The 23,564-nt window shown below is 39.7% G+C and overlaps 1 protein-coding gene across 1 annotated transcript in view; it reads right to left on the bottom strand.

Moving 5' to 3' along the window:
• LOC115275942 (zinc finger protein 260-like) overlaps positions 1-23,564 on the bottom strand; it is a 100,296-nt gene that overhangs the window by 28,057 nt on the left and 48,675 nt on the right. Inside the window, 1 exon segment of the mRNA XM_029919670.1 lies at positions 8,193-8,319. Coding sequence (XP_029775530.1) covers positions 8,193-8,319 — 127 coding nt within the window.

The raw sequence follows: 23,564 nt of genomic DNA on the forward strand, positions 1-23,564 counted from the left end.
CATGACGCTGAATAAATGTGTCTTTTTTTAAATGTGCTGTGTAAAGTTAGTCTACTCTGAAGCCATCTTGGTAAACTACCCCAACAGTGTGAAGTTAGAATTCCTTCAGGGTGATGCCAGGTTCCATTTGAAATTTATTTGCAACCTGCTTGGGCACAGAATCCATTGTCTCCACAAATATTGGTGTGGTTGAACTGACTGTTAATGTGTTGTGACCTGGAGTTCACCGTTAAAAGGGTCACCCAAGCAAAGTCCTGGAGTTTATTTGGTTATTAATATGATTGTTGGCACATCCTATACAATATATCTAAATTGAATTATGGTATCAGATAAAATTATAGATGGGATTAAAGCTTGTGTATCATCCATTATCATGTGTAATCAATAAACGATTTAATATTCTCTTGAAAAAAAAAACAAAGACTATAACACGAGACAAAGAAGCCCACTATATGATAATAAAGGGGCCAATCCAACAAAAAGATATAACAACTGTAAATATTGTTGCACCCAACATGAGATAACCCAAACACATAAAACATTTAATAACAAACATAGAGGAACTCATTGATAGTACCACAATAATAGCAAGGGACTTTAACACCCTGCTTACACTGATGGACAGATCATCCAAACTGAAAATTAACAAGGAAGCAGTGGCTTTTAATGACACACTGGACCAGATGAACTTAACAAACATATTCAGCACTTTCCATCCTAAAATAGCAGAATACACATTCTTTTCAAATGCACATGGAACATTCTCCAGAACAGATCACAAATTAGGCCATAAATCTGTCACATCTCTATATACTAATAAAAAAGCAACAGAAAGAGAAATTAAGAAAACAATCCCACTTATAATTGTACCAAAATTAATAAGACACCTAGGAATAAACCTAAAGAGAGAGATAAAACACCTGTAGTATGAAAAGTATAAAATACTGGTGAAAGAAATTCAAAACAACATAAAGAAACATAAAGACATTCCATGTTCACTTGTTGGAAGAATATTATTAAAATGTCTATACTACTCAAAGCAATCTACACATTTAATGCACTCCCTATCAAAATACCAATAGTAATTTTCACAAAACTAGAACAATCCTAAGATTTGTGTGGAACCACAAAAGATGCTGAATAGCCAAATCAATCTTGAAAAAGAAAAGCAAAGCTACAAGAATCACAATTCCAGATTTCAAGTTACATTACAAAGCTATAGTCACCAAAACAATGATACTGGCATAAAAACAGACACATAGATTAATGGAACAGAATAAAAAACCCAGGAATAAACCCACAATTATATGGTCAATTCTCTTCAACAAGCAGAAAGAATATCCAGTGGGAAAAGGACAGTCTCTTCAACAAATGGTGTTGGGAAAACTGGACAGCAACATGCTAAAGAATGAAACTGGACCACTTTCATCATACACAGAAATAAACTCAAAATGGATTAAAGACCTAAATGTGAGACCTGAAACCATCAAAATCCTAGAAGAGAGCATAGGCAGTAATGTCTGACATCAGCTATAGCAACATTTTCCTAAATAAATTTCCTGAAGCAAAGGAAATAAAAGCAAAAATAAACTACCAGGACTACATCAAAATAAAAAGCTTCTACACAGCAAAGGAAACAATCAACAAAACCAAAAGGCAACCTACAGAACAGAAAATATTTGTAAATGATACACCTGAAAAAAGGTTAGTAACAAAAATATATGAAGAACTTCTACAACTCAACACCCCAAAAAAACAAATAATCCAATTAAACAATGGACAAAGACATGAACAGACATTTGTCCAAAGAAGACATTCAGATAGCCAAGAGACACTGAAAAAATGCTCACCATCTCTCATCATCAGGGAAATGCAAATCAAAACTACAATGAGGGGCATCTTGGTGGCTCAGTCAGTTAAGTGTCTGACTTTGGCACAGGTTATGATCTCATGGCTTGTGAGTTTGAGCCCCGTTGTCAGGCTCTGTGCTGACAGCTCAGAGCCTGGAGACTGCTTCAGATACTGTCTGTCTGTCTGTCTCTCTCTCTCTCTCCCCTCTCCAGCTCATGCTCTTCTCTCTCAAAATAAACAAACATAAAAAAAAAAACCTACAATGAGATATCACAACTGCAGAATGGCTACAATCAAAAACACAAGCAACAAGTGTTGGTTAAGATGTTCCTCTTGCACTGTTTGTGGGAAAGCAAACTGGTGTAGACACTGAGGAAAACAGTATGGAGTTTCCTCAAAAGTTAAAAACAGAACTATTTTACAATCTAGTAATCACATTGCTGGTATTTACTCCAAAATTATTAAAATACTGGGGCACCTGGGTGGTTCAGTCAGTTGAGCGTCGTCAGACTCTTTATTTCGGCTCAAGTCACAATCTCACAGTTGTGAGATCTAGCCCTGCAGTGGGCCCCACCATAGGGTGTGGAGACTGCTTAAGATTCTCTCCCTCTTCCTCAACCCCTTCCCCACTCACACTCTCACTCCCTCTCTCAAAACAAAAATATTAAAACACTAATTCAGAGAAACACATGCATCCCTTTGTAACAGCCTTATTTACAACAGCCAAATTATGGAAACAGCCCAACTGTCCACTGATAGATGAATGGACAAAGATGTGGTAAATATACATGAAGGAATATTATTCAGGCATAAAAAATGAAATCTTGTCATTTGCAATGACATGGATGGAGCTAGAGAGTGTATAATGTGAAGCAAAATAAGTCAAAGAAAAATACCATATTATATCAATCATATGCAGAATTTAAGAAACAAAACAAATGAGGAAGGAACCAAAAAAAAAAGAGACAAACCAAGACAAACTATTCTTAACTGTAGAGAACAAACTGATGATTACCAGAGGGGAGGTGGGTAGAGGGAATGGGTGAAATACGTGAAGGGGATTAAGGAGTCCACCTGTCATGATGAGCACAGGATGATTCATGGAATTGCTGAAATCAGTATATCCTACACCAGAAACTACTGTAACACTGTAGATGTTAACTATATTGGAACTACAATTTTTTACAAATTTAAATATATTGGTGCAGAAAACCTAAAATGCTAATCAAATCTAGGAATATAAAAATTATGAACAAGTGGGGTTCATCCTTGGAATTCAAGGTTGGTTCAATGTTCCAAAATTTATGTAATTCAGAATACTAACTGAATAAAAAAGAAAAATCATGTGATTATCCCAATAGATATAGAAAAAACATTAGACAAATTCCACAATGAATACAAACAAATCTCTTAGAAAATTCCAGTAGACTACAGAACTTCCTTAAACTGATAAAGCACACCCATAAAAAAAACTATTAATTTAATCATGCCACAGAGAAGAATGAATGCTTTACCTCTAAGATTAGAAACAAGACATGAATATCTTCTCTCACCACAAAAATATACCATACTTATGGTATATTTGGTAATCCCAGACAGTTATTAAAGAAAAAAATAAAAGGCATACAGTTTAGAAATGCACTTATCCTTTTCACAGATAACATAATTATTTAAAACATCCTTGGGAATCTCCAAAAAAATCTACTAGAATAAATAAGATTAGCAAAGTTATAAAACACGTCAATATACTTAAATCAATTAGATTTCTGTTTATATCCAACAACTGGAAAATGAAATTATAAAATAAATGCCATTTATATCATCATCAAAATAATGAAATCCATCTATCAAATATGCATAAGACATATACAATGAAAGCTATATATCACTCCAAAAAAAATTAAAGACATAAGTAAAGGGAAAGATACAGGCATACCTCGTTTATTGTTCTTTGCAGATACTGCAATTTTTACAAATTGAAGATCTGTGGCAACTCTCTATCAAGCAATTCTATTGACACAATTTTTCCAATAGCATTTACTCATTCCATGTCTCTGTGTCACATTTTGGTAATTCTCACAATATTTCAAACTTTTTCATTCATTATTATTATATTTATAACTGTGATGTGTGATCAATGATCTTTGATGTTATTATTGTAATTGGGAGCACCACAACCCACACCCACAACCATGTAAGATGGAGAAGTTATTCCATAAATGTACATTCTGACTGCTCCACTACTGGCCATTCCCTGTCTCTTTCCCTCTCCTCAGGCCTCCATATTCCCTGAGACACAACAATATTAAAATTAGGCCAATTTATAACTCTACAATGGCTTCTAAGTGCTCAAGTGAAGGGAAGAGTTCACATCTCTCGCTTTAAATCAAAAGCTAGAAAAGATTAAATTTAGTGGGAAGGCAAATCAAAAGCTGAGATAAGCTGAAAGCTAGGTCTTTTGTGCCAAACAGTCAGCCAAGTTACAAATGGAGAGGGTAAGTTTTTGAAAGAAATGAAAAGTGAGACTCCAGGAAAAAAAAAAAAAAGAATGGTAAGAAAGTGAAACCATCTTATTGCTGAAATGAAAAAAGCTTGAGTGGTCTGGATAGACTATCAAATCAGCCACAACATTCCTCTAAGCCAAAGCCTAATCCAGGTCAAAGCCCTAACTCTCTCCAATTCTATGAAAGCTAAAAGAGGTAAGGAAGCTGCAGAATAAAAATTTGAAACTAGCAGAAGTGTCTGGAAGAATTTAATTCCAACTCTCAGGGATAACTTTGTGGGGTTCAGGACTTCAGTGGAGGAAGTCACTGCAGATGTGGTGGAAACAGCAAGAGAACTAGAAGTAGAAGTGGAGCCTGAAGAGGTGACTGAATTGTTTGAATAGATGAGGAAATGCTTCTAACAGATGAGCAAAGACAGTGGTTTCTTGAGATGGAATCTATTCCTGGTGAAGATACTATAAAAAATTGTTAGAATGAAAACAAAGAAATTAGAGTATTACATAAACTTAGCTGATGAACAGTGGCAGGGTTTGAGAGGATGCACTCTAATTTTGTAAAAAGTTCTGTGATGGGTAAAATGCTATCAGACAGCATCTCATGCAACAGGGAAATCATTCATGAAAGGAAGAGTCAATCAATGTGGCAAATCTCACTTGTGTTATTTTAAGGAATTGCCACAGACACCCTGACTTTCACTACCATCACCCTGACCAATTAACAGCCATCAATATCAGGGCATGACTCAGCACCAGCAAGAAGATTACAATTCCTCTGAGCGCTGAAAGCTCAGATGATGGCTAATGTATTTTTGGCAATAAAGTATTTTTTAACTGAAGTATGTGCATTGTTTTCGGATCTAATGCTACTGCACACTTAATAGATTACAGCATAATGTGCACATATATACACTGGGAAACCAAAAAATTCATTTTGGTTTATTTGGACTCAAATCATTTCAATAGTCACTTTGTTTCAATGGTCTGGAACTTAACCCAGAGTATCAGAAAACTCAATATTGTTTTATGTCTTTTTTTATAGAATTTTTAAAAATGTTTATTTATTGAGTGAGATAGTGGGGAAGGGGCAGAGAGAGAGAAAGAAACCCAAGTAGGCTCCGTGCTGTTGGCACAGAATCCGTGGAGCTCAATCCCACAAAATGTAAAATCATGACCTAAGCTGAAATTAAGTGCCAGACACTTAACCTACTGAGCCACCCAAGCACTCCTGAAGACTTCATGTTGTGAAGATAAAAATCCTTCTCAGACTATCCTAAAGACACAAAACTATCTCAACCAGAACTTTAAGCAGCATTTTAGAAAAAATTGACAAGAATCTAAAATTTATATGGAGGGGTGCCTAGGTGTCTTAGTTGGCTAAGCTTCTGACAGCTCGGGTCATAATATCACACTTTGTGGGGTCAAGCCCCTTATTGGGCTCTGCACTGACAGCATGGAGCCTGCTTGAGATTCATTCCCTTTCTTTCTCTCTTTCTCTCTCTCTCTCTCTCTCTCTCTCTCTCTCTCTCTCTCTCTCTCTCTCCCCCTCTCCACCCTTTTTTTTGCCCCTCCCCTGTTCTCTCTCTCTCAAAATAAATAAACTTAAGAAAAATAAAATAAGGGGTGCCTGGATGGCTCAGTTGGTTAAGCCTCCGACTTCAGCTCAGGTCATGATCTCATGTTCATGGGTTCAAGCCCTGTGTCGTGCTCTGTGCTGACAGCTGAGAGCCTAGAGCCTGCTTCTGATTCTGTGTCTCCCTCTCTGTCCTTCCCCACTCATGCTCTGTCTCTCTGTCTCAAAAATAAATAAAACATTTAAAAAATTTTACAAGAAAAATAAAATAAAATTTAAATGGGAACAACAAAGAATATACAGTGATCCAAATAATTTTGAAATGAAAAACATATTTGGAGAACTAAATCTTCAATATTTGATAAGTTTTCACAAAACTACATAATCAAGAAGGTATGTTATATTCAAACAGACCCATTAAACAGAATAGAGTCCATATCTAGAACTACAGAAATATGGTCAATTTGTCTTTGACAAAGGTGCCAAGGCAGCTCAATGAAAAAGTAATCTTCCAGAAAATAGTGTCAACATAATAGACATAGAAATGCAAAAAATGGGTGCAGCTGGGTGGCTTAGTAGGTTGAGCAACCTACTTCAGCTCAGGTCGTGATCTTGTGGTTCATGGGGTTCAGGACCCGCAACAGGCTCTGTACTGACAGCTTGCTCAAAGCCTGGAGCCTGCTTCGGAGTCTGTGTCTCTTTCTCTCTCTGCCCCTTCCCCGTTCATACTCTGCCTCTCTCTCTCTCAATAATAAATGTAAAAAAATAAAAATAAAAATAAAAAAGAAATGCAAAAAAATGAACCCTTTTTTCACATTGTATGGAAAAATTAACTAGCAATGAATCATAGGCCTATGTACATAATTATAAAAGTTCCAGGAAACACAGGAGGAAATTCTACTAACCTTAGATTAGGTAAAAATTTCTTTAAGAATGATACATTTAAAAGCTAATGAAAAACTCTGCTCTTCTAAGACACTATTAAAAAAAAATTGGAGGGGCACCTAGGTGGCTCAGTCAGTTAAGCCTCTGACTTCAGCTCAGGTCATGATCTCTATCTAGTTCGTGGGTCTGAGCCCCACGTCAAACTCTGTGCTGACAGCTCAGAGCCTGGAACTTACTTCCGATTCTGTGTCTCCCTCTCTCTCTCTCTCTCTCTGCCCCTCCTCGCTCATGCTCTGTCTCTCTCTGTCTCAAAAATAAATAAAACATTTAAAAAAAAATTTAATAAAAAATAAAAATAAATAAATTTTTAAAAATGGAGAAAGCACAAGATAGGTAGAAAACATTAGCAAAGTATTTATCTGATAATGGTCTTATATCAAGATTATAAGAAGAATTCTTCCAACTCAATTAAGACAAAAAAAAAAAAGAAACACCCTAAATGTTAAAGAATGGGATAAAGATTTGAACAGACTTCAAAATGGAAAATATATGATTAGCCGCAAAGTCCATTAAAAGACATCTGACTTCATTAATCATCAGAAAAATACAAATTAAAACTCAGTAAGATATAAAGACACCCACTAGAAATATTAAAAAAAAAAATACAACTGACAATACCAAATACCAAATGTTGGTGAGGATCTGAAGCAACTAGAACTATCATACATACACCCCTAAAGGGTATGCAAACTGGCACAGTCACACTGGAAACATGTGGCAGTTTATTATGAAGTTACTCTAAGACCAACAGTACCATACTTCTGGGTATTTACACAAGAGAAATGAAAACAAGTCTACACAAAGACTTGTACCTAAATCGACAGAGCAACTTTATTCCTAACACCCAAAATGAAAAAACTTTTTTTCTATCTAGTCTATCAGCTGGGATATATATGGAAGATAAATTGTAGTATATACATACTAGTTAGGAATAAAAAATGATACATACAAAAACATGCATGAATCTCAAAATCTACATGAAAGAAGAAAAAAATAAATACTATATGATGTATATAAAATTCTAACAGGGAAAAACTACTGCGGTAGAAAGCAGATCACTGGTTGACAGAACCAGGGAGAGAGATCAGGAAAGAATGACTACAAATACCTAGACAAAAACTTTTTGGGGTAACAGCAATATTTTGTCATTATTTGGTGGTAGTAATCACTTGCAGACATTTCTGAAACTCACAATTATACACTTAAAGCTACTAACTTTTACTCTCTATTAATTGCACCCAATACAAGTTAACTTAAAATTTAAAAAGGTAGGAGAAAACAGAATTGCATTCTCGAGGAAATCACCTGGTAAGGTCTGCTCACCCACTGAGAACAGATGGCTGTAGTTCTCCAGCATCACATCTCTGTACAGGGTCCTCTGAGCAGGGTCCATTAGCCGCCACTGTTCCCGGGTGAACTCCACAGTCACATCCTTGAATGACACTAATACCTGTAACAGCACACTTTCTATTCAATCTGAGGGGGTTCAGAAACTGGTGATAGAGAAAATGCCTTGGAAAACTAATATGTATTATGTTTATTGTTGAGAAATTAAAACAAAATTTTATAGAATATGCCTATTATGCCCCATCATTGTCTTACACTTTGGTGTACTCACATAATTGATACAAATATAATTGTCATGTCCTAGTGTATTTTATTTATAAATTATATACATAGACGATCAGTTAATAAAATTTAGTGACTCTTTTTTAGATCATTAATTATAACTAGGCTTCCTCTAATCTTTCCCTATGCCCCCACGGACAGTCTGACACTCTCTGGGGTATACACCCCGACTTGGGAGCTCCCTCCTGGGGCCACAGAGAGCGGACAGAGATACGTGTAAGCCCTGGAGGTACTATGCAGAATCAGACTTGCCTTTCAGAAGCCATGCTCTGGAAGAAGTGTAGGAAAAGTTGTAAGCAGCAAAACTGAAGAGACCAATTTAACTGAGGCCACCGTGCTAAGTCAGATAAAGACAAACACCATATGATCTCTCTTATATGTGAAACCCAAAATATTTCAAAAATAAATTCAGCTCATAGATGCACACAGCAGATTGGTGGTTGACAGAGAATGGGGATGGGAGGAATGCTTTTGATATTTGCTTTTTTAATTTTTAAAATGTAAATAAATTGAATTTTTTAAAAAGACCTATACTAAAGCAATGAGGATGAAGAATGGGAAACTGATCTCTACAAGAGAAGGAACACAATTTTGATCTTTTTCTTTCTTTTTTTTTTTGTACAGTTGCACACAGAGAAGCTGCACAGGCAGTTGGGTAAATGCTGATAATATGTATGTATGTATTTCTCTTCCCCCTGTTCCTGACAGAGTTCCTTTAGGGTTGTAACCTTTGAAACCTTAGTGATTACAACACTAGGAGTATCTTTTGTTCTAATGAGGCACCTCTGGGTGAGCTCTGGATGGCGGTGGTCATCAGAAATTAGAAATTAATTAGAAATTAATTAGAAATTAGATGACCTAATTAGAAATTAGGTCATCATAATTAGAAACCTGGAATCTTGAGCCTGCCTACACATCTCTAGAGAGGGCAAAGGGGCTAGAAAGATTTAATTACATCCACATGAAGAAAGCTCCCTAAAAATCCCAGAAGTATGGAGTGCAGAGAGCTTCCAGGTTCGTGAATACATCCATGTATCAGGAGAGTGATGCACCCCAACTCCATGGGGACAGTAGCTCCTGAGCTCAGTACCTTCCCAGACTTCATTCTGCGGATCTCTCCATCTGGCTGTTCATCTATATCCTTTAACAAACTGGTAAAAGTGTTTCCCCGAGTTCTGGGCACCACTTTAACAAATTAATCAAACTCAAGGAGGAATTGTAAGAACCTCAGATTTATAGCCGATGGTCAAGCACAGGTGACAACCTGGACTTGTGGGGACTTGCAGTTGGTATACGAAATAGGGTGGAAATAGTCTTGTGGGACTGGGTGGCTGCCTGACTTGTGGGATCTGATTCTATCTCCAAGTAGAATAAGAATTCAGTTAAATTGTAGGACACCCACCTGGTGTTACAGAGAATTGCTTGGTGAGAGGGATGAATCCACACATTTGGTGAGCAGATGTATCAGAAGTATTGTGTGAGAGGTAAAGACATAGAAAGGGAAGACTACTGGGTCTTTCTAATGCAGCTACACACCAAGATTTAAAAAAGCAAAAGTAACATAATGGGCAGAGGGTAATAGTGAGGCACATGTTCTTCACCTGCACTCAAAATATCTGTGAACATACAGATGGAATTATACACTGCACTGTTAGTTACATGATTTTGGTCTAAAATTGATGTATATAGTCACTGCAATCAAACACATAATCAGAGCAAATACTGAGGACAGAAGACAGATTCTAAAACTTATATGAAGAGGTAAAAGACTTAGAATATCCAATACCCAATCAATTATGAAAAAAGTTTGGAAGATTCACATTATTGATTTCAAGACTATCTTAGGGGCGCCTGGGTGGCTCAGTTGGTTAAGTGTCCAACTTCAGCTCAGATCATGACCTCACAGTTCATGAGTTCGAGCCCTGCATTGGGCTCTATGCTGACAGCTCAAAGCATGGAGCCTGCTTCAGATTCTGTGTCTCCCTCTCTCTCTGCCCCTCCCTTGCTCACACACTCTCTCTCTCTCAAAAAATAAACAAACATTTAAAAAAAAAAAGACTTCTCTTAAAACAGTAATGGTAGGCTGTATGGTATTAGCAAATGGACTAACACAGACCAAAAGGAGAGAATACGAATTCCAGAAATAGACAAATAATATAAAGTCAAATAATTCCCAAAAGAGGTGCCAACGGAGTTCAGTGGAGAAGGTATATTCTTTGCAACAAATGTTAGAACCATCAGACATACGTAAACAAAACTAAATAAACAATCTTGACATATCCCTTGTGCCATAAATAAGAATTAACTCAAAATGAGTACAGATCTGTAATTATAAAACTTCTAGAAACATGAAAGGAAATCTTTGTGACTTTGGTTTAGGAAAAGATGTTTACATAGGACAAAGACAAAAAAGCCTCAATAATAAAAGCAAAAAGATTAAAAATTTTGAAAAGTTGATTAAAACACTTCTGCTCTTTGAAAGACACATGAAGAGAAAGACACAGGAGGTTTATGATTATTTAATAAACTGATTCGATACTCCAAATCTTCACATAAAAATCCCCCCACCAATAACAGGCAATTTTTCTCATATAAATTACAGGGGATGAAACATTAACCAAAGAAAAAATAAGCAAAAATGTCTCCTATTCTTATTGGCTAATATAACCACAACACCAAAATTGGATAGGAACAGGTAAAAATTAACCTCATCTAACTTGCAATACAGAAAGAAGTACCAGCAGAAAGATCCCAGACAACATATACACAAGCAATTCACCAGCAAGGGTATGTGCAGGCAATCAACAATACTTAAAAATTCATTATGCTATGCACAATACTGTGAATTTATAGATTAAAGGAAACAAGCTATTTTAATAGATATAGAAAAAGTACTCAATATAATTCAAAGCACATTTGTGACTCAACTGAAATCTAAGCCAACTGATAACTGGAGGGAATATAATCATCAGCAAAGATTACCTACCCAGAACCAACAGCAAACATTAAGAGCTATAATGTTGAAACTGTGTGTTTTCTCCCCAAACTGGCTTTATATCTATTTCTTTCTCCATTTAATGTATGGACCCTTATAAGCCCCATTAAAATCAATAGAGTGCATAGTGGGGAATGAATTAAAGAGCTCACCTGAGGTGTGTTCATGGTGCTGCTCTTGAGGGAGTGCAGAGGGCTGTTGCAGGCTCAGCTGGGAGGCACCGGAGGACCGCAGAGAGGCAGCAGCACACCTGTCCACGTAAGACTCAGAAAATGTCATGTGGCCTAAGACCTACAGCTTTTCACTGACTACACAGAATTTTTCTATGGTTAAATGATAGCTTAGTGGGGTTTTTTTTTCTGAAGGATTAACAGAAACAACACATGAACTAGTATTCATTTAACGCATAAAGTACATAAAGGATAAGGCATTGCTCCTTCACTAAAATTAACATAACAAAATATTCAGGCTGTATCACTTAACTATTTTCCTAGTAACACTGCTTAGCTCTTAAGAGAAAAAAAATCTGCAGAAAGCCCAATAAAAGGAATATGGAGTGCTTTAAGGCAAGAATTTTTCATTAGCTTTTACTGGGTTACATTTTCTCAAAAAGGTCCTTTTCATAAGATGCTTTTGATGACTTAACCAGTGAGAAAGTGAATGCACTGTGTTCTCCTTTGCCACAAACTAGGTGTCACCTGACAAGTCACCACTAACATCCAATTTCTTTACAGCTTCTAAGAGTCTGTAGTAGATAACCAAGTAAACCCTTCATTAGCCCTCATTTTAGGAGTCTAGGAGCTCAAGATAAGTCAATATTGTTACTTGTGGTGATGGTCACTTGTGATGGACTTGTGTGACAGCACCGCAGCATCTATAAACAGTGAAGAATGAAGGGAATGACAGCCATTTAGCAAGAGTGGTATCAAAACAAATAAAGGAAATGCCATTTAAAATGGAGTCAGGAAGCCCTGAGTAGGAAGCATTCACACATGCTCCTTGAAGTCAGCAGGAACAAGGTTAAGAATCATCTTACTTTGCACACAGGAATTCGGATTTTTGCTTTTAAGAAAAAGAAGGAAGATCCCTCCCCCAACCTAGCAAATAGGTGTAAGAGTTGCCATGGGAAAGCAACTGAGCGGCCACTTTGATGTGGAGAGCTGCCACTGACAACCCACACTTGCAAATCTGGGATGACCCAAGCCATTTGAAAAGCACCAGCGGCCATTTTATTGCAGGTCAGATAATAGTTCCAGGCACCACCAGGACTGACGACCCCCACTCTCAATCTGGACTGCCTCAAACTGGAATGCCTCACCATGGGATTCCAGCATCCCCCTCCCCTCCGAAGCGGACAGCCAATTGAATCCTGCCACCGTCCAAAGATGACCCTACATGGCTATCAGCCCACCTGAGCTCAAACCCGGAACTTCTGCACCCATAAAACACCTTGCTCTCCCATATCAGGCGCGACTTCCCTGACTCCCTGCTCCAGAGTCAAGGAACCTCGCCCAGGAATCGCAGATCCCAATAAAGGCCTTCTTGGCTCCATAACGTGGTCTCTTTGTCCTCCCATCTCTGCCTCCATCTATTAAACCTTACAATAGGTACTAACCACTGCGTGCAGTCAGTAAATGCCACACCCGCAAACTCTTGTTCTCCAATGGACTTTTATTCCAAACCCTTCTAATTTCCTCCCAAAAACTAGTGAAAGTTTACCTTCCCTTTGTCTCTTTGGATTTGCCTGTGGTTCGCTTGTCCCCCATTGCAATTCCTCTGCTATTCCCAAATAAACTCAATTTGCTGGTAAAATTACTAGCTACTTTTAGGTTTTGACAAGAGGACAGAATTTCCACCCTCTGGCTGCTTACCCCCTACCCCCAGATCTCACCCTCACAAGCTCTTCCACAAGTTCCTGGGCAACATATTTCTGGTCCACCCCAGGTCCCTATTCTCAAAGGTGGCCCAAATTCCCCACCATCACACAGTGTGTGCTTCTGGATGTGGCAACATCTCCAAATCTGAGCAGGGGGGATCAAGAACTACTTCTGACAGCCCTTCTCACAGCCCTGCTTTTTGCCTCTGCTCTGAAAGTCTGGCAAGGAAGATAAGAACAGGGATGCTCTCTTCCAAGTAAAATTCCTGTTCCTGGAGACCTGATTCCAACATCACAAGAGCTGCTTTGTTCTAAAATAAATGTATTTCCCAAGATCTGGGACCTGGGTCACTTTAGGGCTACAAACCTGACTCCTGAAATTGACAGTAATTTCAGACTTAGACCAGACAACTAGGAGCCTCTATCTGAACCAAGGATTCTGATGAGGCAGCAGAAATTCCAGAGTACATGTAACAATTTTCTTTTTTTTATTAATGTTTTTTATTTATTTTTCAGAGACAGAGAGAGACAGCGTGAGCAGGGGAGGGTCAGAGAGAGAGGGAGATACAGAATCCGAAGCAGGCTCCAGGCTCTGAGCTAGCTGTCAGCACAGAGCCCAATGCGGGGCTCGAACCCACCAACCGTGAGATCATGACCCGAGCCGAAGCCAGATGCTTAACCGACTGAGCCACCCAGGTGCCCCAACATATGACAATTCTTAAAGTCCATTCACATTCTCTTCCAATTTTATCCCTGGATGTTCAGGGACAGGTTACTCTGCTAGGTGCTGTGAAGGTTGTATTGCTGGCTTTAGGCAGGTGTGATTATCTAAACGAAGCCTGAGATTTAAAGCATACCTGCCCTTTAATCCGAGCTAGCTTGTGACCTGAGCACATGGCTCTGCCAACCTGAGCCTCCTTTGCTTCCTTTTCTCTTTTAAATGTGAATACTTATGCCGACCTCATATAATGGTTGAGGTTTAAAGAAGCCACTCAGTGAATAGAACTGTGTCTTCTGAATATAACAGCAGTTGCCACTTACTGGGGTGGCTATTTGCTTTACAGGTAATAACTTCTCTAACTCGCAGAACAACAAACATTATTTTCAGAAGGGAAACCGTACTGTTACTCTGGTTCCTTCGGTCGTCCTGTTATGCCCAGATTTTAATATCGCCCCCAAAAACCAGAGACCACCAGGGAGGCTGAAGCACGCATGCAAAAGTTTAGGCTCGCCGGGGCCTAAACTCGGGCTCACAGACTTTACCGGCGTGGTGGATCCATGCTGAGAGCGAGCCCTGAACAAAGGTGGGGCAGGGCTTTTATGAGTTTGGGAAGGGGGAGTTACAGGAAATTGTGACATAGGTACAGTGATTCAATTATTATTACACAATATTATTGACAGCAGGTTTATCCAATTACAACAGTTAGAGTGTTAACCAATCACAGAGTAGGCCCAGGACCCAGGCCCCTCAGGTAGGGTGTAACTAGCCTTAGGCAATAACTGATCTAGGCCTGCCCTTAGGAATGTTAAGGGTATTACAAGGGTGGTCCCTCTTGCCCTGGGCAATGTGTGCCGGCCTAATAGTTCTGGAGAGACTGACCTTTAGACCTAGTTTAGAGGGGAAACTTAAAGCCTGTCATGGCGTCTGCTAGGTTCAGACTCAGGTTCTTACAGTCCCTGCCTACAAGGTAACACAACTGGAATTATCCCCGGTCTTTCTAACTCCAAGAAATCGGGTTCTCACCGCAGAAAGCTGTCCCGCACTTTCTGGCTCACGGTGGGAATCATAAACGAGTTTTCCCTTCCCGCCGCAGCCATAGGCTTTTCTCGAACAGAGGGTCTCTGCATACCCCAGCCCTCACCAAACACCTGCTTCTGGCGGGACTCAGCCCCACCTGAGCCCCAGGTGGCCAGTGGGCCAGGGGTCCCCCAGAGATCTGACTGCTCAAGCATTTAGAGTCCGGCCTGGGGGATTCTCCGGGCTCGGATTCCTTTCTCCCCGGCCATAAGCCCATTCCACCCTGGTGGTCCCAAAGCCCAGATTTCGCATCAGCCCCACGCTCTCACTTGAGGTTCAAACTCCGCCAAGCACGCAAAACAAGGTTCCCGCCAGACGCACGCCACCAGACCACCGGACCGCACAAAGCACGGAAGCAAAGAGACGGGATACATGTGCAGATGGAGCCCAGGCAGGTTCCCAGGATGCTGCGTGGCGAGCCAGGTCCATACCAGACTACATTTCCAGTAATGCTCCGCTCCCGCGCCTTGAAGTGACCTAGCAGCATAGTATCTTTCCAAGATGTGGCCTTGACTATCTCTCCTGCCCATGTTTTCTCACAATCTCCAAACGTTAGGGCTTAAACTTGAAGTTTACCACCAAATGTAATACGTGGTCCTCGATCAAATCCCGACTGAACAAACAACAGCTGCCAAAGGAATTGGAGACTGTTGAGGAAATTTGAATAGGCACTGGGGGTTGTCCTAGGAGTAAAAATAAGTGAGATCACATAGGAAAACCAACTGTCGCTCTCACAAATAAACATTAAAATTTTTTTTAATAAAAATAAAATAAAATTCAAAGCTGCCAAGAGAATTTAGAATCTTAGAGACATCTCTTGGGACTAAGCCTGTACAATGGAAATAGATGAATTTAAAATGAAGCACAGCAGTATTAAATTTAAAAGATTTTCTCTGTAACCCCAAACTCTAGTTAGGCCTTTAAACCTGCTTCTCAACTAACCCTATCAACTTTGGTCTATATCTATTTGAACACAATTCTAAGTCTCTAACAGTTCAAGGTCACATACTTAGGATGACCCTAAGAACGTCTTCAGAGGGCGTGGAAAACTCATGGCTGCCAAAGGAATTTGTTTGTTCCAGCCAACACCTGAAGGATCCTTGTCTCTCAGTCTCTGTAGGAAGGTGCCAGTTAGCAAATCCAGGTGGATTTCAAATGGACCAATTTTCCCTTCCTGCTTTTTGTAATTTTTCACTTCCCTCATTCTTCTGAGCTCGCCCCCCTTTCTCTTCTCTCATCCTCCCTTTAAAACTCTGGGTCACTGGGGCACCTGGTGGCTTAGTCTATTAAGCCTCTGACTTCAGCTCAGGTCATGATCCTGTGGTCCGTGAGTTTGAGCCCTGCATCAGGCTCTGTGCTACCAGCTCAGAGCCTGAAGCCTGCTTCAGATTCTGTCTCTCTTTCTCTCTCTCTCTCTCTGCCCCTTCCCTGTTCATGCTCTGTCTCTAAAAATAAACAAATGTTAAAAAAAGTTTTTTTAAATAAATTAAAACTCCAAGTCACCTCTGTACAAATTGAAGTTGAGTTCAGTTCACACTGGAATCTATTCCCTGTCACAGTTGAATATTACCAGTTACCAACTAAAAATCTGTTGTTACTGCCAGCTTTATCTTTAACATATCAAAGAATGGTATCTATAATCTGCAGGGCTTACTCAGGAAAGAAAAAAAAAACAAATAAACTTTTCAAAAGTACATAACACATACAAATATACACAACCCAAAATAAGAAAATAGTTATCATGCAAATAGTTCACATCCCAGAGATGACTCTACTTAAATCTAATGTAAGCATTCTCTTATTACCAAATTAGGGACATATGACCATTATATTATAGGAACTTTGTTTGTACTGAGTTACATCTACTTAACATATTTGGGGTGTTAAATAACAAAAATTCAACCAACTATGATGTAAAATCGATTTACTAATTGATACATGAATCAGAGAGCACCCTATCTAGGAAATAGAGGGGCATTCCAAAGGACTACAGAAAAGGAAAAGTTATTAAAGGCAGAATGACAAAGTCATAAACACACAAAAAAAGATTATTTTGGGTGAGGTCACCTTCCTTTGGGGACAAAAGGGTCTTATTAGGTGGATTACCTCATCTTCTTTGGGGAATAGAAAAAGCCTATGTGACAGATTACCTTACTGTTGCTGACCGGAAAAGTCCTGACTGACTGGTTAAGACAACCTCACACCAGTCAGAGTCGCTAAAATGAACAGATCAAGAGACTATAGATGCTGGCGAGGATGTGGAGAAACGGGCACCCTCCTGCACTGTTGGTGGGAATGTAATCTGGTGCAGCCACTCTGGAAAACAGTGTGGAGGTTCCTCAAAAACTATCCATAGAACTCCCCTATGACCCAGCAATAGTCCTGCTAGGGATTTACCCAAGGGATACAGAAATGCTGATGCATAGGAGCACATGTACCCCAATGTTCATAGCAGCAATGTCAACAATAGCCAAATCATGGAAAGAACCTAAATGTCCATCACCTGATGAGTGGATCAAGAAGATGTGGTATATATACACAATGGAGTACTATATGGCAATGAGGAAGAATGAAATCTGGCCATTTGTAGCAAAGTGGATGGACCTCGAGGGTGTCATGCTAAGCAAAATTAGTCAGGCAGAGAAGGACAGATACCATATGTTTGCACTCATAGGTCTAACAGGAGAAACCTAAGGGACTTAAGGGAGAGGAAGGGGGAAAGAGAGCTGGGGAGAGTGAGGGACACAAATCATGAGGACTATTGAATACTGAAAATGAATTGTGGACTGAAGGGGGAGGGGGAGGAATGGAAGGGGGTGATGGTCATGGAGGGGGGGCCTTGTGGGGAGAAGCACTGGGTGTTATGTGGAAACCAATTTGACAATAAACTATTAAATAAAAAATAAATAAATAAAACAAAACAACACAAAACAAAAAGAATACATTTCTAGGGGAAGTTGAAACTGCAATTAGGTTAGAATTTAATCCCCAGTGGTCTGGCATAAATGACTACTTTAGGTCTGTGGTTTTCTTTTTAACACCATATCTTGGGTATGTATTTTATAGCATCGGGGTGCCTGGGTGACTCAGTCTGTTACACAGTTGACTTTGGCTCAGGTCATGATCTGAACACGAAATTAAAAAAGAGAACTTGAATAAATGTCAATTTTCTGTAGTGAGAATACCAAACAGTCCTGGACAATAGTCAGATTAGAATCTCAAAACATTTTTAAGCTTTTTTTTCTCTTCAACATTTTTTCCCACTTTTTAACCTAAAGAACCTATTCCAAACATTATTAGGACAAAATAAGCAATATAATGATCAGAGAAGCATTGAAAGATGCAGTAATGTCTCTCCCACATTAATACCCGTGCTATTGGTAAAACACTGAGCAATTTCCTTGCAACACTACAGGTCCAAGAAGAGAAGTAATGAGAAAGTAGCACATTTTGGGGCTGGCTTTCAGAGCAGTGGGCCAGAGAACCTTCAATCACCTCCTTAGGATAACAAGGAACCCAAAGTAGGGCCATACCCAAAATAGTCCCATAAAGCAAATAACTTCCAGGTTATAAGTGTTTGTAGGAAATTATGAAATTATTCAACAAAACATGTTTAATAAATATAGACATATAAATATAAAGCCCTCAGCACCTTCCCTAGGAAGTGCCTGTCCCTGCCCTCATCCCACCCCTGAAATCCCCAACTCAGACCCAGGACATGCTCTGCCACTTCCTTCTTCCAGTCAGTGCTGTGGGTGTAGGTGAGACAGGGCTTTTGGGAGAGGAGCCCAGGAAAGGGGTAAGCAACCAGCTCTGGGCTCCCTTGGCAATCTTCCCATCTTCCTGGCTTGACAGCATCTGGGACCCAAAAGCTAAACGATAGGTGGCAATGAGCTCACACATACTGAGCATCTGCTGTGTGTCATAAAAAATTCTAGATACTTGGTGTTTGCCTTCCATTTCATCTTCTCAACAACCATCCAAGGTGGGTATCATCCTAAGGTGATCTCCATCAGGAAAGAGACCTTTGGAAGAAGGGAATGGGGTGATTCTCAGCCATGAAGTTGGTCTATTACAAATCTCTCCCTCCCAAATGGGGAGGTCTGTTCTCAAGCCTCACTGGGTCTGGTTTCTCTTCACCCAAAGCAAGCTCACCCTAAGGGATTGGGCTTTCATTTTACTGACATGGGAGCCCCTGAGCTAAGGCCAGGAGTATGATACTATTATGGTGGTCAAAGGAATGCCCATAGAGAGAAAGAGAGGAATGCCAGTCATATGGAAACACAAAACCTTTCGTTTCTGGCAGGGAAAAAGACGCATCCTGAAGGAAGCATTCTGAAGGGAGTTCAACACTGGTAAAGTTAGACATGCACTGAAGGACTAAAACTTAAAGTCTGCTGAGCTCAAGGGCCCAAATTACATCATGTACAGGGTCTCAAGTAAATATAAGGGCTAGTGAGAGATGAAATGAGAGATGAGAAGTTTTGGGGTTTTCTGGGCACACAGTAAGGGTTACAATCAACTATCTTACCAACATAGAGAGTTCAGCCACAGCCCTTTCTATGCTTGTAGGTGAGCAAGAGGTGATGCAAGTGGGAACTAATGAGAGGTGCCGGGTCCAGCCTTTCTCTCCATCTCCTGTCTTAGGTGACGCCAGGGGAGTAGTTTGGGAAAGGTTTATCCTCTTCCACTTTGGGAAACATAGCAGGAGCTGAAAGGAACAAGGGGCTCCTTGGGACTCAAAAGCCAAAAGATAGGTGGCAATGAGCTCACACTTACTGATCATCTGCTGTGTGTCATAAAGAATTCTAGGTACTTGGTGTCTGCCTTCTAAGTACAACTTCCTTTTCTATCCAGAAAATTGAACTAGGGATATGAAGGTTTGACTTTTGTCCAGGTTTCAGTACCAATTTATTGTTTAACTTCAGCAAAGTCACTCCACATCCTTGGACTCCTATTCTTCCTCTGTGAATCAGAGATAAAGCACCCTTCACAGAATGGTGAAGGGAATCAAATGGGAATCAGACTGACAGGAATCATTTTGAGTGGCCGAGCAGAGTGCCAGTATCTGTCTCATATAGGGATGGGTACATGAGGGTGCCTTGTGCTAAACTCTACCTCCCCCAGACTCTCCTTCTCTCACTGCCTGACTCTCCTTTCCCTTCCCTCATCTCTTAGACAGAATGGTCTCTGGCTTCTTCCTGCAGATGCTGGAAAAAGAAAAAGGGGAGGGAGTTACACACTCCCTATTCCTTGCCCCCACTTAGCTTTCAGAGAGAAGTGTCTAAGCACCTTTAAAATCTACTTTCCCAGAGATTTAGAGTATAATGACAGTCTGTCTTCAAGATACTGTCTTTGATTTGTTTTTACTCTAAAGGACTTTATGCCTCTACCAAGGAATGAGACACTTCTGCTGTGACTAAAATGTCCTCAATACCTAAATACTTTGTAAGGTATAAGAAACATAAACATAGACCTGGGGTACCTGGGTGGCTCAGTTGGTTAAGCATCTATCTGATTCAATTTCAGCTCAGGTCATGATCCCAGGGTCCTGGGATCAATCCCCAAGTCAGGTGTGCTGAGCATGGAGTACATTTGGGTCTGTCTCTTTCTCTTTCTTTTCCCCTGCCTCACCCCTCTCCCCACCTCTTGCACTCTCTCTCTCTAAAAAACTAATAAATAGTGGGGCTCAGTCAGTTAAGCATCTGACTTCAACTCAGGTCATGATCTCCCCATTCATAAGTTTGAGCCCTGCATCCTGCTCTATGCTGACAGCTCAGAGCCTGAAGCCTGCTTCAGATTCTGTGTCTCCCTCTCTCTCTCTGCCCCTCCCCATTCACATTCTCTCTCTCTCTCAAAAATAAACATTTTAAAATTAAAAATAAAAATTAAATTAAAAAAAGAAACATAAACATAAACATGTTTCCTCACTTCCCTCTTAAAAAGGAGCTTGTGGGAAAAGTGCAAAGCCCTGTGATATTGGTCATTACAAAACAGGAGAGCAACAAAAAAATCAAAACCTAAATTCTTATTAAACTCTGTTATCTCTGGAATTTTCTTCCACTGAAATCACGGACCAGGCTGTTTATTCTGAAGCTGACTGCAGAACTTGGTGACAGAAAGGGAACTGTGGGATGTACCTATCTGGAGGACTTCTGTAGATAGACATCTGCGACCACCACCTTTGAACAGGGTCAGTATCTCACTATAGCTGTCGGCAGGTTCTAGGCATTTAAGTGTTTCATTGAGGACCCGCGCATATCCCTTACTTCTCTGTCAGTGAGCTCTTGCATCTCTCAGGATACAAGGGACACATATACACCATGTTGCCTATGCGATAGACCATTATAAAGATGCACAGGGATATGAAGAGTTATGAGAAATTCTCTCATCTGCCTATCTGTGATTGCAGAATCGAGGCCTTTTAGAAAACAGGGGCACCTGGGTGGCTCAGTTGGTTAAATGTCCTACTTCAGCTCAGGTCATGATCTTGCCGTTCATGGGTTTGAGCCCTGCCTCAAACCTCTGTGCTGGAAGCTTGGAGCCTGGAGCCTGCTTCAGATTCTGTGTCTCTTTCTCAGCTCCTCCCCTGTTTGCTCTCTGTCTCTCTGTCTCTCTCTTAAAAATAAATAAACATTAAAAAAAGCTAGGAAACAGATCATTATTTGAGACATAGCTTTATCCTCATTGATAAAATTTCAGTACATACAGTTAGCATTTTTATTTTCCAAGAACTATAACAAAGGTGGTTGGACCACTCAGAAACAACTGTTCCACATGGTATCTCTGCCTTCGTAGCCTAAGCACTGACTGAATGCAATTTCATCACCTCACTGACTCCCAGTCAAGGAGCTAACTGCCTGTGGGAGGTGCCATAAATTCTACAGGAGAACATATTTAAATCTCCAATACATAGAGAACAACTCAAGATTACAAGTTTTAAAATCAATTCCGCTATAGTCAAAAAACATTCTCTAATCTTTCAATCTTTAGAATTAGTTTCAAATTTCTTTGTGGACCAAAATACGGTCTTTGTTAAGTGTTCTGCATGTGTTTGAAAAGAATATGTATTCTGAAGTTGTTGGGTATAGTTTCCTATGTATATCTACATATAGCTTTCTATATCCTTTCTAGATTTACTTCTTTGCTACTTTTTTCTATTGGTTACTGAGAGAAGGGTGTCTTTACTTCTCTTTTTAGTCTCTGTTTTTGCACTGCATATTTTGAAGTTTTCCTATTAGGTATATTTATGATTATGTCTTCCTGATAATTTGATGCTTTTTCACAATGAATTGTCTCTTTTTATCTCTGAGAATACCCACAGTATTGAGTTTTACTTTAGTAAGCCATATCAGGTTTCTTAGGCTTGGTGTTTACAGAGTATGCTCTATCACTATTCACATTTTGATTTTCAATCAACCTGTGTCTTTAGAGTTAAAATACCTCTCAGGCAAAATATAATTGGATCTTGCTTTTTTATCCAGCCTGAAAGCCTCCATTTTTTAGTTGGAGTGTTAAGTCTATTAATATAATAACTGATATGGATGCGCTTAAGTCTACAGCCTTGGATTTTTTTTCCCCCTTCAGCACTTGAAGTCTCTCTTTCATAATGGTCTTTTTGAAATCATTCAGATTTTAATTCTGATAAGAAGTCTGCCATTTCTATGGATGTTCCCCACTGTGAACAATGTATTTTTATTTCCTCTATATTCTTTTTTATTTTTTTTAAGATTTTATTTTTAGGAGCACCTGGGTGGCTCAGTCAGTTAAGCATCCGGCTTCGGCTCAGGTCATGACCTCATAGTTCCTGGGTTCGAGTCCTGCGTCAGGCTCTGTGCTGACAGCTAGCTCAAAGCCTCGAGCCGGCTTCAGATTCTGTATCTCCCTCTCTCTCTCTCTGACCCTCCCCTGCTCATGCTGTCTCTCTCTATCTCTCAAAAATAAATAAAAAACATTTAAAAAATTTTTTAATTAAATTAAATTTAAAAAATTTTAAACGATGCTCAACATCACTCATCATCAGGGAAATACAAATCAAAACCACATTGAGATACCGCCTCACGCCAGTCAGATTGGCTAAAATGAACAAATCAAGAGACTATAGATGCTGGCGAGGGTGTGGAGAGACAGGCACCCTCCTACACTGTTGGTGGGAATGTAATCTGGTGCAGCCACTCTGGAAAACAGTGTGGAGGTTCCTCAAAAACTATCCATAGAACTCCCCTATGACCCAGCAATAGCCCTGCTAGGGATACAGAAATGCTGATGCATAGGAGCACATGTACCCCAATGTTCATAGCAGCAATGTCAACAATAGCCAAATCATGGAAAGAGCCTAAATGTCCATCACCTGATGAGTGGATCAAGAAGATGTGGTATATATACACAATGGAGTAC

This window comes from Suricata suricatta, chromosome 13, assembly GCF_006229205.1.
Source record: "Suricata suricatta isolate VVHF042 chromosome 13, meerkat_22Aug2017_6uvM2_HiC, whole genome shotgun sequence".
Taxonomy (NCBI): domain Eukaryota; kingdom Metazoa; phylum Chordata; class Mammalia; order Carnivora; family Herpestidae; genus Suricata; species Suricata suricatta.